The 13,273-nt window shown below is 34.6% G+C and overlaps 1 protein-coding gene across 1 annotated transcript in view; it reads right to left on the bottom strand.

The window, feature by feature from the left end:
- PCSK5 (proprotein convertase subtilisin/kexin type 5) overlaps positions 1-13,273 on the bottom strand; it is a gene marked incomplete at both ends in the record, with an annotated part of 224,946 nt that overhangs the window by 58,667 nt on the left and 153,006 nt on the right. The window contains 8 exons of the mRNA XM_083351165.1: positions 540-655; positions 1,857-1,986; positions 2,407-2,504; positions 4,805-4,889; positions 6,202-6,395; positions 8,427-8,529; positions 9,009-9,152; positions 12,909-13,045. Coding sequence (XP_083207291.1) covers positions 540-655; positions 1,857-1,986; positions 2,407-2,504; positions 4,805-4,889; positions 6,202-6,395; positions 8,427-8,529; positions 9,009-9,152; positions 12,909-13,045 — 1,007 coding nt within the window. The remainder of the gene's footprint in view (positions 1-539; positions 656-1,856; positions 1,987-2,406; positions 2,505-4,804; positions 4,890-6,201; positions 6,396-8,426; positions 8,530-9,008; positions 9,153-12,908; positions 13,046-13,273) is intronic.

The following is a 13,273-nucleotide window of genomic DNA, read 5'->3' as shown; positions in this document are numbered from 1 at the left end:
ACGTTTCGTTACTCCTAAACTCTGCTGAAGATGTTACCTAGCCTGGTAACGAAACGTTTGGAAACCAACCCACAAACTTGAAGAATGAACCTTCACCCTCATCCTATACCTACACACAGATATTTGCCACTATTGCAATTCTTTTATATTTTGAATTTGCAAAATTAAAATTTCCCAGTAATTCACATTTGGGGGACAATTTCAGCAGCTGATTTATTCTCTCTTTGTTTGGGGCTTCTATGTGCAGTTTTTTAAAAAAATCTATTTTTATTCTTTCATTCATGCAGTGTTAGATCTCTTAATACTGTTTGTACATTCAATTTCTTTTCAGAAGCTTTTAAGCAAATATATGAAAATAGACTACTCTTTTAGCTTATTGATAAATGATGAGAATGATGAGGTGGAAGGATAGCCTGTGTTTTTCCTATTAGGAATAAAAACAATAAAGGAGTTAAGCTTTCCTGAGATTATTTTTTAAAGCCCAAACAATATTAAACAAAGGAAAAATAAAAAAAAATTAGTTGGAAAAAAGCACTCACCATCTTTACAGACAAGACCAACTACACAGAGACCTGTATCTAAGATGTAGCCATTTGGACAACTTGTACAGTTTCTTTCTCCTGGGCCGCTGCACCCAAAGCAGCTGACATCACATCTTAATGAAAACAAAAACCAGCAAGTTATACCTAGGATCCATGTTGATTATTTGTCTTATAATCAAATACTGCTTGATTTAATTCTTATTTGAATTAATGCAAGATTCTGTAATGGGGATGTAAACACAGAAAATAACATAGCAAAGATGATAGTTAGATTCCCGTAAGCCAACCTATTTTTGCTCTTGTTTTAGGCCTCTGAGATCTTGAAGGCTCATCACACACAAAGAAAATCCAACATTTCCACAAAGTTAATCATAATCTAGTGGCCGTGTCAAATAACTTGGTTGCTCAGAAATTTCAGTTCATCAATTTCCCTTTTATATGTCTGTTTTGGGACTAGAAGGCATTTACAGAAATTACTCCATTTCCCCCCCCCTTTTTAGCTAGACAACCAGTTCCATGATGCCTCCTGACTCTCAACCCATGGGGTCTGGATGACAAAAAATGAGAATGATGGGGAAGAATTCTTGCCTGTGAATGACTAATTGTATATGGTAAGACTGTTGGTCATTGTAAAATTTCACCACAGAGCACAATCACATTTTCACACCTCACAAAAATTATGCCTAACTCTCAGCCACCATCTTAACCTTGGCTTGGGAGGATTTGTGCCCTTAAAGATATCCTAGAAATATTTCAAAGGTTTCTGAATACCCAGAAGCTTCATTAACACAGTCTGATAGGAAATTGTTATTAATGCTTGGTAGAGGTTGGATAATTAAAAAGCTCAGTAGTAGGAATTATTTTTAGAAAATATAATTTCTTTTCAGCAGGGCAGTTTGTTTCTTGCTTAGTTATGGTTCACGTATAGGAGTCCCCTGCGGATTTTACTCTGCTAGTCGTTGCTGACTATAGGGGTCAGTGCTCATCTCCGTTTCAAAGCCATTGAGCTGTCCAAAGACATTTCCATGGTCTTATGGCCAGCATGACATTACAGAGCGCTGTAACATCCCACCAAAATGGTACCTATTTATCTACTCGCACTTGCATGCTTTCTAACTACCCAGTTGGCAGAAGTTGGTGCGAGATGGGAGCTCACACCGTTGCATGGTACTTGAGTGTCAAACCTGGGCTGCTGGCTTTCCAGTTGACTAACCCAGTATCTTAACTGCTAAGTCACCTTTATGGTTCACATATAAAATGGGGGAAAATTTGCATCTGATTTAAAATGTAACATAGCTCATAATAATCATTTACCTTTTGCAAGTTTTATATCCATTTTCTAATGAGTGATCCAAATAGTAGCCATTGCTACAAGTTACCACACACTTTCCATTCTCCATAAAATATTCTTCTGTACAATTGATGCAAGCATCTGCTCCTGGGCCTCAAAAGCCAACAGAACAAAAATGATAAAAAAGTGCTGTATCCTCAATAAAGCATAGATAGTAAATATTCACTGTATAATTTAGTAGAGTAATTACTAATTTGGAGGGATGAAAAGTGGTATTGTTCCATGTAAACAAGAATGTTAAAAAGATGTTCAAGCTCAACCAATTATACTGGCTTTTGTTTTATACTGGGTTTTGTTTTAGATTTGTTTTTCTTGTTAATGTTGATAATAGTTACCCCAGCAAAGAAAGAGAGAAGCTGTTCATACTGTAATCAATGGGTTCTATCTGAGCATGGCCTAATGACAACCATATTTATGATAGCATTGTGTCTTTCTACAAAGCTTAGTACTTATTCCATTTTGTTGCAAGGTAGGCATAAATTATTTAATTAACAAAAATAATATTAGAAATACCTTCACAAGAAGCACAGGTATGATGGCATGGCTCACAATCTCTGCCATTATAATATTTGCCTGCTTCACAGCGTATAGCACATCTTGTTCCTTGTAAACTACAAAAAACACAAGGAGATTTAGGTAATTTCAGCTAATAAATTTAAGAGGAAGAGAAAATACATTTATGGATTATAGTGAGTGCCATTTATATCATTTATTAAAGACTCATTGATTAAGGTGTGTTTTTAACTGATGTATTGAACTTCAGTATATTTTCTTTATCAATACAAGCAAGTATATATGTAGCAGAAAAGTGTTGAAGGAGTAACATAATTCTTCAGATGGAGCTTACCCAGTTGGACTATAAATCTTTTATTTTTATGGGAGACTGGAATGGTGTTTTGGATGTACAGTTGGACAAGGCTGGAGCTTTTAAGCGCATTCCAAGTCATGCTAGAGGGCCATGATTTGTTGTTTGGCTGGCATGCATATTTGTTGTATGATAAGAAGGTAGATACTGTGTTTAGGATGCATATTTTAAGACAGGCATTGCTGAGAGTCTGGAAGAAGTATAGACATAAGCTAAGCAGCAAGATACCATTGTGGGCAATTCCAAAACACTCAATAGAAAATATACATGCTGGTTTCAAACATGATGTGACTACGTACAAGGAAATTTTAAGCTTGGAAAGGAATGTTTGGTGTTTGAAATCATATAGCCTCTTGCGAGAAGAGAAGGTTGTTCAAACTTGGTTTCAATATATTCAATTACAGGCCAGGTGGAAAGAAGACCAGAAAAATGGATTTACAATGACTGATGAAAATTTGATAAAGCAGATTAGAAATCAGGGACCAGCACATATTAAACGGATATATCTTGCATTGATAGAGATTGACTCAGAAACAGAGCTTGTTAAGGATTGTATGATTAAATGGGCCCAAAACATCCAGGAAGTTATTACAATGGACACGTGGGAAAAGATTTGGGTGAGGAACGTAAAATTTACTCAAGCTCAAAATCTAAGAGAAAATTTTTACAAAATGTTTTATAGATGGCATCTAGATCCTAAAAAGCTTGCAAGTATGTATCCGAATTATCAGCCTAAATGTTGGAGGTGTGGTGATGAAGATGCAACATATTTTCACATATGGTGGACATGTAAGAAGGTTAAGGCTTTTTGGATAAAAGTCTGGTGGAATATGCAGAAGATTTTTAAACAGAGGATAAAGTTTTGTCCGCAACTTTTTTTGTTGGGAATAATTGCAGACGCTACAGTTGTGGACACCAAGCTGATGTTGAACTTAATTACGGCGGCAAGACTTTTGATAGGCCAATATTGGAAGAAAGAGGAATTGCCGACCATAGAAGAGTGGACTTTAAAGGTTTCCGACCTGGCAGAGATGGCGAAGATTTCGGCCTATTTGAAAGATCATTCGCAAGAACGTTATATTATGGAATGGAGAAAATGGATTGAGTTTATCCAGAACAAGTATAGGGTTAAGAAGTTTTATGTAGCATTCGAATAAGTCTTCTTTCGTTTTTTTTTCTTTTTTTATTCTAGTTTCTTATATATATTTAATATTGTTAAGGTGTGTCTTATCCTATATAAGCTAGAGAGTGATGGATTTTAGAATTTATAGTTGTTAGTATATGGTTGTTTATGATTGCCTTTTTATATATATATACCTTGTATTTAGCTCTGGGAAGTCGGGGGTGGAGGGGGGGGTGGAGGGAGGGGAGGAGGGAGGGTGGTTGGGGGGAGGTAGGGGGGGAGCAGGGAGGGGGAAGGGGGTTTTTTTAAAGGAAAACTGTATTTTAAAACTTTTCAATAAAAAAAAATTCTTCAGATGGAGTGAAATTGCATGTGTTTTTTCAATTTAAAAAAAACTTGCTTCAGTATTGCTTCTGGTACCTGACAGTTACAACATCTAGCAATAGCTAATTCAGATTACAATATCCATGAAAAATGAGTACTATTATAAATTGCAAACTCTATAAATAAAAGTTTTAGCCTTTTAAAGAAATCTTTCCTATTTTATCTTCAGACTGTTCATTTTTTTATCATTTAGCCTGATTATGAATCTGAACAACTCAGAAGCTTTTGGGCTATTAAAAACCAACAAAGATATATTTTAATTGTGGATTTACATAAATTATAGAAACAATTACAAAAACAAATTATTGATTTTTTCTGTATGATAATTCTTAAATATTAGACATACTGCAGAATGAGAATACAGTGCTTTGGTTTTATGTTCTACATTAATCCATGATTAATCAGGACAATACGTGCATTTGCAAAAATGTTTGTAAACAACTTCACATAAAAGCTAAATATAATGTTAAATAATATTTTTCTGGAAAATTAGAAACTTCTTTCATTATCATGTTAATTAAAGTCAAACATTTCCTTACCTTAGACCATGTCTGCATTCTGTGCATGTATGAAATTCAGTGCATGACCTACAATTTTCACTGCATTTACGGCAGACAATCTTATCTAAAAAGAAATTCAATGCAGAAGAAAATTAAGATTAATCATATTCAAAAGTACATTAAATTAACACTTAAATAATATTAAATATTTACATACCAATTTTTCCCAATTTATTTGTAATTTGTAATTGTAAATATATTTCCAAAATGTCATTACATCTGGAAAAATATCATTCAATAACTCCTGTTTTGTTTCATTTACTTATAGTAAACCTGCTTAGTAATGTCAGATACTCTTTTCTTTTAAAAAAGAATAGGATATTTTTTTATTTTTTATTTTTATTTTAATTCCATTTATATCCCGCCCTTCTCCGAAGACTCAGGGCATGTATATATTATAGTTAGTCCTTGACTTACAAAGGTTTGCTTAATGATCTTTTGAACTTACAACGGCACTGAAAAAAGTGACTTATGACCATTGCAGCATCCCTATGGTGACATGATTTACATTTGGATGCTTGACAACTAACTCACATTTATGATGGTTGCAATGTCCAGGGGTCATGTGATCACCTTTTGCAACCTACTGACAAGCAAATCAATGGGAAAACCAAATTCACTTAACAACCATATTACTAATTTAACAATTGCAGTGATTCATTTAACAAATGTGGCAAAAAAAGATGTAAAAAGGGGCAAAACTCACTTAACAAATTTCTCACTTAGCAATATAAATTTTGGGCTCAATTATGGACTACCTGTATTCACCTTCAATGAACTCTTTAACCTTGCCATACCATACCTAAATGTCCATACCATACCATATCATACTTCTCCTTTTCTCCATTTCAGAAACTTGTAATACTATTACATAAAGACTATCTAAACTACTTAGAAATTAAAACCCCATTTTTCTACTACGTCACAACAAGCAAAATTATCTGTGTTCTGGTTAAGAGATAAGTTTATTTCTTGCTTACCTATAAATAGAACAATCTGCTATAGAGATCATTCTGACCCTGTTTGACATAATATTTCAAAACCGCATAGTCTTCTTTGTTTCATCAAACTTTGAATAACAGTTTATCTGTTTGCTTATGTATTTATTTAATTGATTTTCAAGGCTGTCCAGTCAATCAACTGGCTGTCCACAAAGCAACAAATTGATTTTTATTATGCTTCATTTTATTGGTTTTAAGTGGGTTTTTTTTAACACATTTGAGTTGTTTGGTATATAATTCTAAAGTTCTGATTAAAATTTTACAGAGTTCAAACTGAAATGAACAGCACTATATTGAATGTACTGCATGTAAGCATTTAATTTTACAATTCCTTGAATATTAAAACAATCGAAAAATATAAAAAAAAAATCTTACTGTTATCCAGGTAAAAGCCCTCTGGGCAGGTGGTAATACAACTTCTAGTCTCTTCATTGATAAAGTAACCAGGTTTACAGGTATTACATTGATCACTATGACTTCCAAAACATGTTTCACAGTTGGGCGAGCACTTTTTACAACGTTTCTTGTCTGCACTATAGTGACCAGGTGGACAGTTGGAAACACAGATTCTTTATTGTAAAAAAAAAGAAGAGACATATATGGTATTGAGCTGAACAGAATTAATCAGATAACAAATAATTTTGTTTGAATAACAAAAGCAGAATAATTGTTTTCCGATACTAGAGCCAGATACAAATATAAATCAAACACTTCTTTTTGTTTAAACAAAACAGCTCAATTCACTTCCAATCTTAACTGGACAGAGGGATATAACTCTAAATACACAATATTTAAGATTTAAAAAATTGCATTTTAGATGAGCATGATTTAAGAAAATTAAGATGCAAATCTTTTAGCAAATGTACATTGGACCAAATCAATTCAAAAAGCACATCTTTCATGACTAAGTTTGAAGTGTGTATTTCTAACCTTGTTGAACTCTTTCCCATTCTGTATTCCAATGTTCAAGTTATTTTTTTTAAGTGGCATAAAGTAGAATTTAGATAAATATATGGAGAGAAAAAATATTACAAAGAATGTAGCCAAACACAGAAAGGGATGATTACAATCGAAGGGAAAAAAACAACAAAATGCAGAATAATTTTGATAACAATAAAATGCTTTGGAAGTGGGTGAGCAGTGGTAAATAAGGAGCTTCCAACTGAGCAAATAAGTGATGAAATGATTTGGCATGACGCTAAGAGGGAATGCTGGAAGGAACATTTTACAGATTTATATGGGAATGAAAGTGTGGAAGTAAAACAAATGCTATAAATGTTAATGTCCAAGAAAAACATAAAAGATGAACTAATAAATAAGTAAGAATGTTAAGAAAAAATAAGGCTGCTGTGTAGACGGTGTAACTGTTAACATATGTGATTTTCTTATGGAATCACTACACAATGTGGTGTTAATATGGGGGTGAAGACTACATCTGTGTCTGACAATTGGAAAAATGTTATCATGATTTCCTTGCATAAAGGGAAAGGCAGAAAAACTAAATGCAAAATCTCTAGGGAATTTATTAAGTATGTCTATGAATGCCCTTGGCAGATTTCTGGCCCAGATTTGTAAAGTCAGAGGGCTATGATGATATATAATGAATGCTGTCTTAACTCATGCTTTTAATTTCTTTGGCTTACTATTTCTTCCTTCCTTTGTGTGCTCTCCATAACACTGCTTATCTGAAATGAGAATAGCATGAAGGATGTGTGTATGTATGTACATATGGCATTAAGATTGTAATACAGGTATTTCCATATAACGGATAGCGATGTTAATGTGTTATTTAGATAGGCTTTCAAAATTCTGCTGTTATTCCCCACAACAACAAAGCAGCATTCCTAGAAACGCTGCATATTTCTTTCTTGACTGGGCCTACCTCAAAAGGTGACATCACTCTTGCAAGTTTCTCCAAGTTTCTTTCTGTTTTATCTTATTTTAAACAAAATCAAGGTGGGGTTATTTTGAATTTCTTTCTCATGTCTGGACTATATAATCTCTTGTCCAAGTTCTTCCCTGCATGCATTTTCATACTTTCCCCAAAGGTCAGCTCTAAATTCCTCTACAATAACATTCATTTAACCCCTGTATGGACATTCCAACATTAGAAACCATTTACAGTATAGCAAAATCACAAAAGTGATTTTGTGATCAGATCTCATATTTACAACTTTGTAGGTGTTAAGCCAAAGAAATCTAAAGTGCAGTCCAGGGCTTTTTTTCTCATAGAACGCTCAGAACGGAGTTCTGGCACCTTTTTCTGATGGAACCTTGTAGGGTAGGCAAGGCGGGTTGCATGACATGTGTGAGTTCCGGCACCTTTTTCTTTAACAAAAAAGCACTGGTGCAGTCACTGATTCACTTAGCAACCACTTTACTTCGCCCAACCAGGTTGCCAGTCTCAATTAAGATTGCTAAACGAGGACTATCTATAATCGGCTGATATAAAATGTTTTATACTATGCTAAATGAGAATACACTGAAAATGAAGCCATCTTGGTATGATCTAATAAAATCTTTTCTAAATAGGAATTCTAACTAGTTTCAGACTGGCTTATTGCATGCATATTGTGTGAGAAGTAATAACTGTTTCATACCGTGTATTGTTTTTAGATTTATAGTAATAGTGTAGACAGTCATTGCAATGGTCTGGCCCTGGTCCACCACATCCAATCTTACTGCATTCAGCATTGCATGGACCTTTGAAAAAAGACCAAAGAATCCTTGTATTTTTTATTGCCTTAAAGAAATTACTTCATGTCGTAACAGATAACTTGGGTTTCATCACACAACTAATTTGAAAGTTAAAAAAACTAAAAACTGAAAATGCTGAATAGAATTATATATATGATTTTTATTAAAATGTTTAAAGAATAAGGTAAAAGCTAACACAAACCAATAGAAAGAAGATAAAGTAAAAAGCAAAGTACAAGAAAGTTCAAGAAAAATGGAAAAGAAAGAAAATATAAAGTGGCTTGAAAAATATTCTTCATAGTAGCTATTAAGTGCAAATATTCAAAATATCTACAAGAACATAAGTTATAATAAAAAATATTGAGTAGAATTTAAAGTTTCTACAGACTGCTTTTCTGGCTTGGTTGAAGAAATGGATAAACAGCAAGAAAAAAAGCTGGCTATATTAATGGTTGTATTATTTTAAATATAATAATTAATGTTACCTGAATAGTCATCTACTCCATAATCTTCTGTAGGGTCTTCCAATGCACTCATGCGTACTCGATCGCCTTTTAAAAAATCATTTCTTGGAGAGTAAGGCTGGATGGACGTCCCATAAAGTACTAAGGACCATTCTTTCAATTTGCCTAGATGAATCATTTTGGGAACACATGAAATTCTATGAGGGAACGTATTCTCTTCAATATTTATGGTAGCATATTTCAAAGAACTGTTGCCTTTACCTGTTGCTGTTGAAACTATCTGGCTCAGGACACGAGGGATGAACTGCCCAGTGAAGAAGAGAAGAGAAGAAACACTCTACTACTCACTGTTGCAACTGTGGGAGCTCTTCCTCCCTCTTCATAGAACCTATTGAGATGAACTGCCCTGTGAGGAAGTGCAGCAGGATCAACTGTTCTGGCAGGATCATCTGGCTCTCCCCACAAAGGATTCACTGCAGCTGTGTTTGCTATTTATCTCTTTCCTCTCATTCATCTTTTCTGTATCTTTTTAGACGTTAAGCCTATAATGCAGGGGTCTTCAAACTTGGCCCTTTTATGACTTGTGGACTTCAGCTCCCAGAATTCCTCAGACAGTGTGCCTGGCTAAGGAATTCTGGGAGTTGAAGTCCACAAGTCATAAAAAAGCCAATTTGAAGACCCCGGCTATAATGTTTCATTATTCTGCATGGAGTGGTTAATATTGTTGTAAATATAATGAAAGCAAGGGAGGCACTTACTATGGGCCCATAAGCACAGGTGGGCTAGATTCCCATTACCACTCCTTCCTTGTTCCTCAACTTTAATAACTAACCTGATTGCACAGGTTAAAGAGCTTCAATTTATTCACCATTGGGGGCCAGTTCTTCTTTGGGACACACAGAGTTTTATAAATGTCCATGAACATGCTTAAAACACTTATTGATACAAAACGTTATCTTGCATCTGTACAAACCTACCAATATAAATTTGCAATTTTAGTATTTAGGAGGAAGACAGGAAAATGAGTTTTGAAATACTGTAATAAATAAAACATTTTAACAAAATATCACACATTCGAATAGCTTATTTAAAATTATTTTTATTGTTTGTATATGGAAGTAGAAAGATGGGCATATATAAAAGATCAAGGTTTCCTTAAGTTGATATCAACTCCTGGTGATTATATAGACACTTTATATAGTTTTCTTGGCAATATTAAGGAATGGTTTGTTACTGCTTTATTCTTTGGTTTTATTTTTTGTTTTGCTTACTCAGTCCTGGCAATCTCCTATCCAAGTACTTATTAGATTCAATCTGTTTAGCCTTTTCAAGATAAGCAAAGGTTCTCCAGCCCCTAATGTGGCATATGAGAATATGCAACACATTTGAATTATATTGCTGCTTTTGCTCACTCCACAAATGATTATTAATCATAATTTCCAGGTAGAGTTTTCTTTAGTGTAATGAGTGAGAGATGATAAAATATGAGAAAATTGTACCAAAGGCACAGTCATTCATACAACTATGCTACTGCATTGTTGTGTGGGAATTCACGTGATTAAAACATATTATTCTACTACAGGCAAAGTTTCATATTTCCTCAGTTATAATGCTGTTCAAAGCAAACAAAACATTCATTTGCAAATGATGAACTGCAGAACAAACAGCAGTTTGTACCAGAACAAATGATGAATCTATATGTGTGAATTGGATCCCTACCATTTAAAGAAAATATTTTAACTAAAAGAATTTGCAGCAAAAATGAGATGATTCAGAAAGTAAAATTATTGGTGTATGCTGTAATTTTGGGCATGAGAAAAAGAAATTTCTATCTATATTTTTAGCACCAGGAATACTTGTGCAGCCAAACAATATTACAACCAATAGCATAATATCAGTAAATAGTTGATAACCAAATATTCACTCCTACTAATATCTATGTCTGCACAAAATAGCTGTAGCAGGACAATCCTGTCAGCCCTTTGAGGTAGACAACAGCTAGTACTGACAAGAATAAACCATGAGTATTGGCACTGTCATTATTGCAAGGTTGCAATAACAGAAACTTGCAAGTCTGAAAACCATTCTCCCTTGCTTTACTTTACTTTCTAGAAAAGTAGGGAAGTTCCCTTTTGAGAACTTTCTCACATCCTTTTTCTTTCTGTAGATTGAGATAACTTTTACATGACCATTGTCTAGACCAGGGGTAGGCAACCTTGGCTCTTTTATGACTCATGGACTTCAGCTCCCAGAATTCCTGAGTCAGCTGACTCAGGAATTCTGGGAGTTGAAGTCCATGAGTCATAAAAGAGCCAAGGTTGCCTACCCCTGGTCTAGACTCTAGTCTATGTCTCTTCCTCATGTTTCCCAAGGTCATTCCCACATATTTCAAATCCTGAATGCACAACCTTTTGTTCTACCAATCTCTCTTTAAATTAAAAAATACTAGTGGCAAATAATATGAACCTATAGCAATTTCAAAAGGAATTTGTGATTGTTTAAAGCATTCCATTCCTATTTAATATCTCATGAAACCACTGGGTTGTCACAGAGCTTTTAATGGTAATTTTGTGGTTTGTGAGCTGCCCATGTACTTGTATTAAAGATACAAAGCTATACAAATATTCTAGATGAATAAATGAATTGTGCTGCATATGGTTGCATGAATAACGTATATTATAAGCAACTGACAGGATAATATTTACTTATACATAAGGCTACTAAGAGAATTCCCACATCCCCTTTTTTTGCTCTCTAATCCTTAGAAACCATTTGATGTGTTCACTTTTGCTAATGTGAAATGCTGAGATCAAGAAGTGAAAATTACAGCCCAGCCAAAATTTATTTAGCTCCCACATCCTTCAAAAGTCTTTTTCTCTACAGCACCCAAAAGGAAGAGATGGAAAATCAAAACATCTCCAGGGTTTTCTTATTACCGTCCTCTGATGCTGAAGAGAAGAGAGGGACTGACAAAAAAAATCTTACCATCATTTTCTTTGAGCTATTGAGAGAAAGAGTTTCAAAACCCTAAAGCTTGCATTTGCCATAAGGTTCTAGAACACAGGTGTCAAACTCGCCACGTCACGTGATGTATTGAGACTCTTTTTGCATTGCCGGCAATGATGAAACTGGCTCATGGGCTGGCAGTTTGACACCCCTGTTGTAGAAGGTGAGGTACAGTGATTTCAATTATACTACAGCTGAACTAATTAGCTGAGTTATCTAACATTATTACATCACAGAAGCACAGAAATATGAAGCTGCTTTATAAGGGACTCAGAATCTTCTAGTTCATGAGTGTCAAAATTGATTGCATCACGTGACATAGCATGACATGTCGTGATGGTTTTTGCCTTTGTTGAGCTGGGGGGGGCATGGCCTGTGCATGACGCATCCGCCCCGTGGTCCACTAGTTTGACACACCTGCTTTAGTTGAAGTGTTGTGAGTTAAATCTCTGTGGTAGACAACATTTGAAAAAAACACTTTATGGTATCAAAATTGGAGGGTAATACTTTCCCTGTCATCTCCACAGCTGGAATTATCACCCAATCTTCCCAGCAGATGTCATAGCTAAGTTTGCAAAAGCCATTTGATGATTAATATCAGGGTTCCCTAGCTATTGATGCTGGGAGACTTTGATATATAGTACAGGTGTCAAACTGCCAGCCCATGGGCCGGATGCATCATAGCAAAACCATGCCCACTCTATTGCTGGCAATGGCAAAAAAGTCATGATACATCACGACATGTCACGTGACATTGCAAGTTTGACACCCCTGATATATAGCAAAAGACTTTTCACTTTTTTGAGTCTAAACAATATTTTATCTTTATAAATCAACTCAGCAACTACACTACGCTATACTATATTAAATATATAAAAGGTAAAGTAAGTAACCAGCAGAACAATGTGTTCATACCTGGAGTCTTTACATTTCTTAGTTGAGATGGAGTATCGTAGATTTCTAAAATCCAGTCACCAGTTGCTTTTTCACCCCAGCAGTGAGTCGTCATGAACTCCCAGTTTTTAAAACCTTCCATAGAATGGTCAAATAACCTTTTAAAGAAAACCACAGCAATGTATGTATAAATACAACATGAAAATATATTCATTAAAAATTGCATTTGGTGTAATTGATTATAATCTATATGGATTTGTGTCAGGTTCCAATATCTACAAAGAAAGAATATAGGGATTCTTCTTAAGGATTCTGGAAGTAATGCTGTATTTTGGAACCACTAGCTATGACCCTACTTTTATAAGGATAAATGCTCATTTAAATGG

Source organism: Vipera ursinii (assembly GCF_947247035.1).
Source record: "Vipera ursinii genome assembly, chromosome: 2".
Taxonomy (NCBI): domain Eukaryota; kingdom Metazoa; phylum Chordata; class Lepidosauria; order Squamata; family Viperidae; genus Vipera; species Vipera ursinii.
Note: the sequence above shows the minus strand (reverse complement) of the source record. Positions and strands in the feature narration are given on the sequence as shown.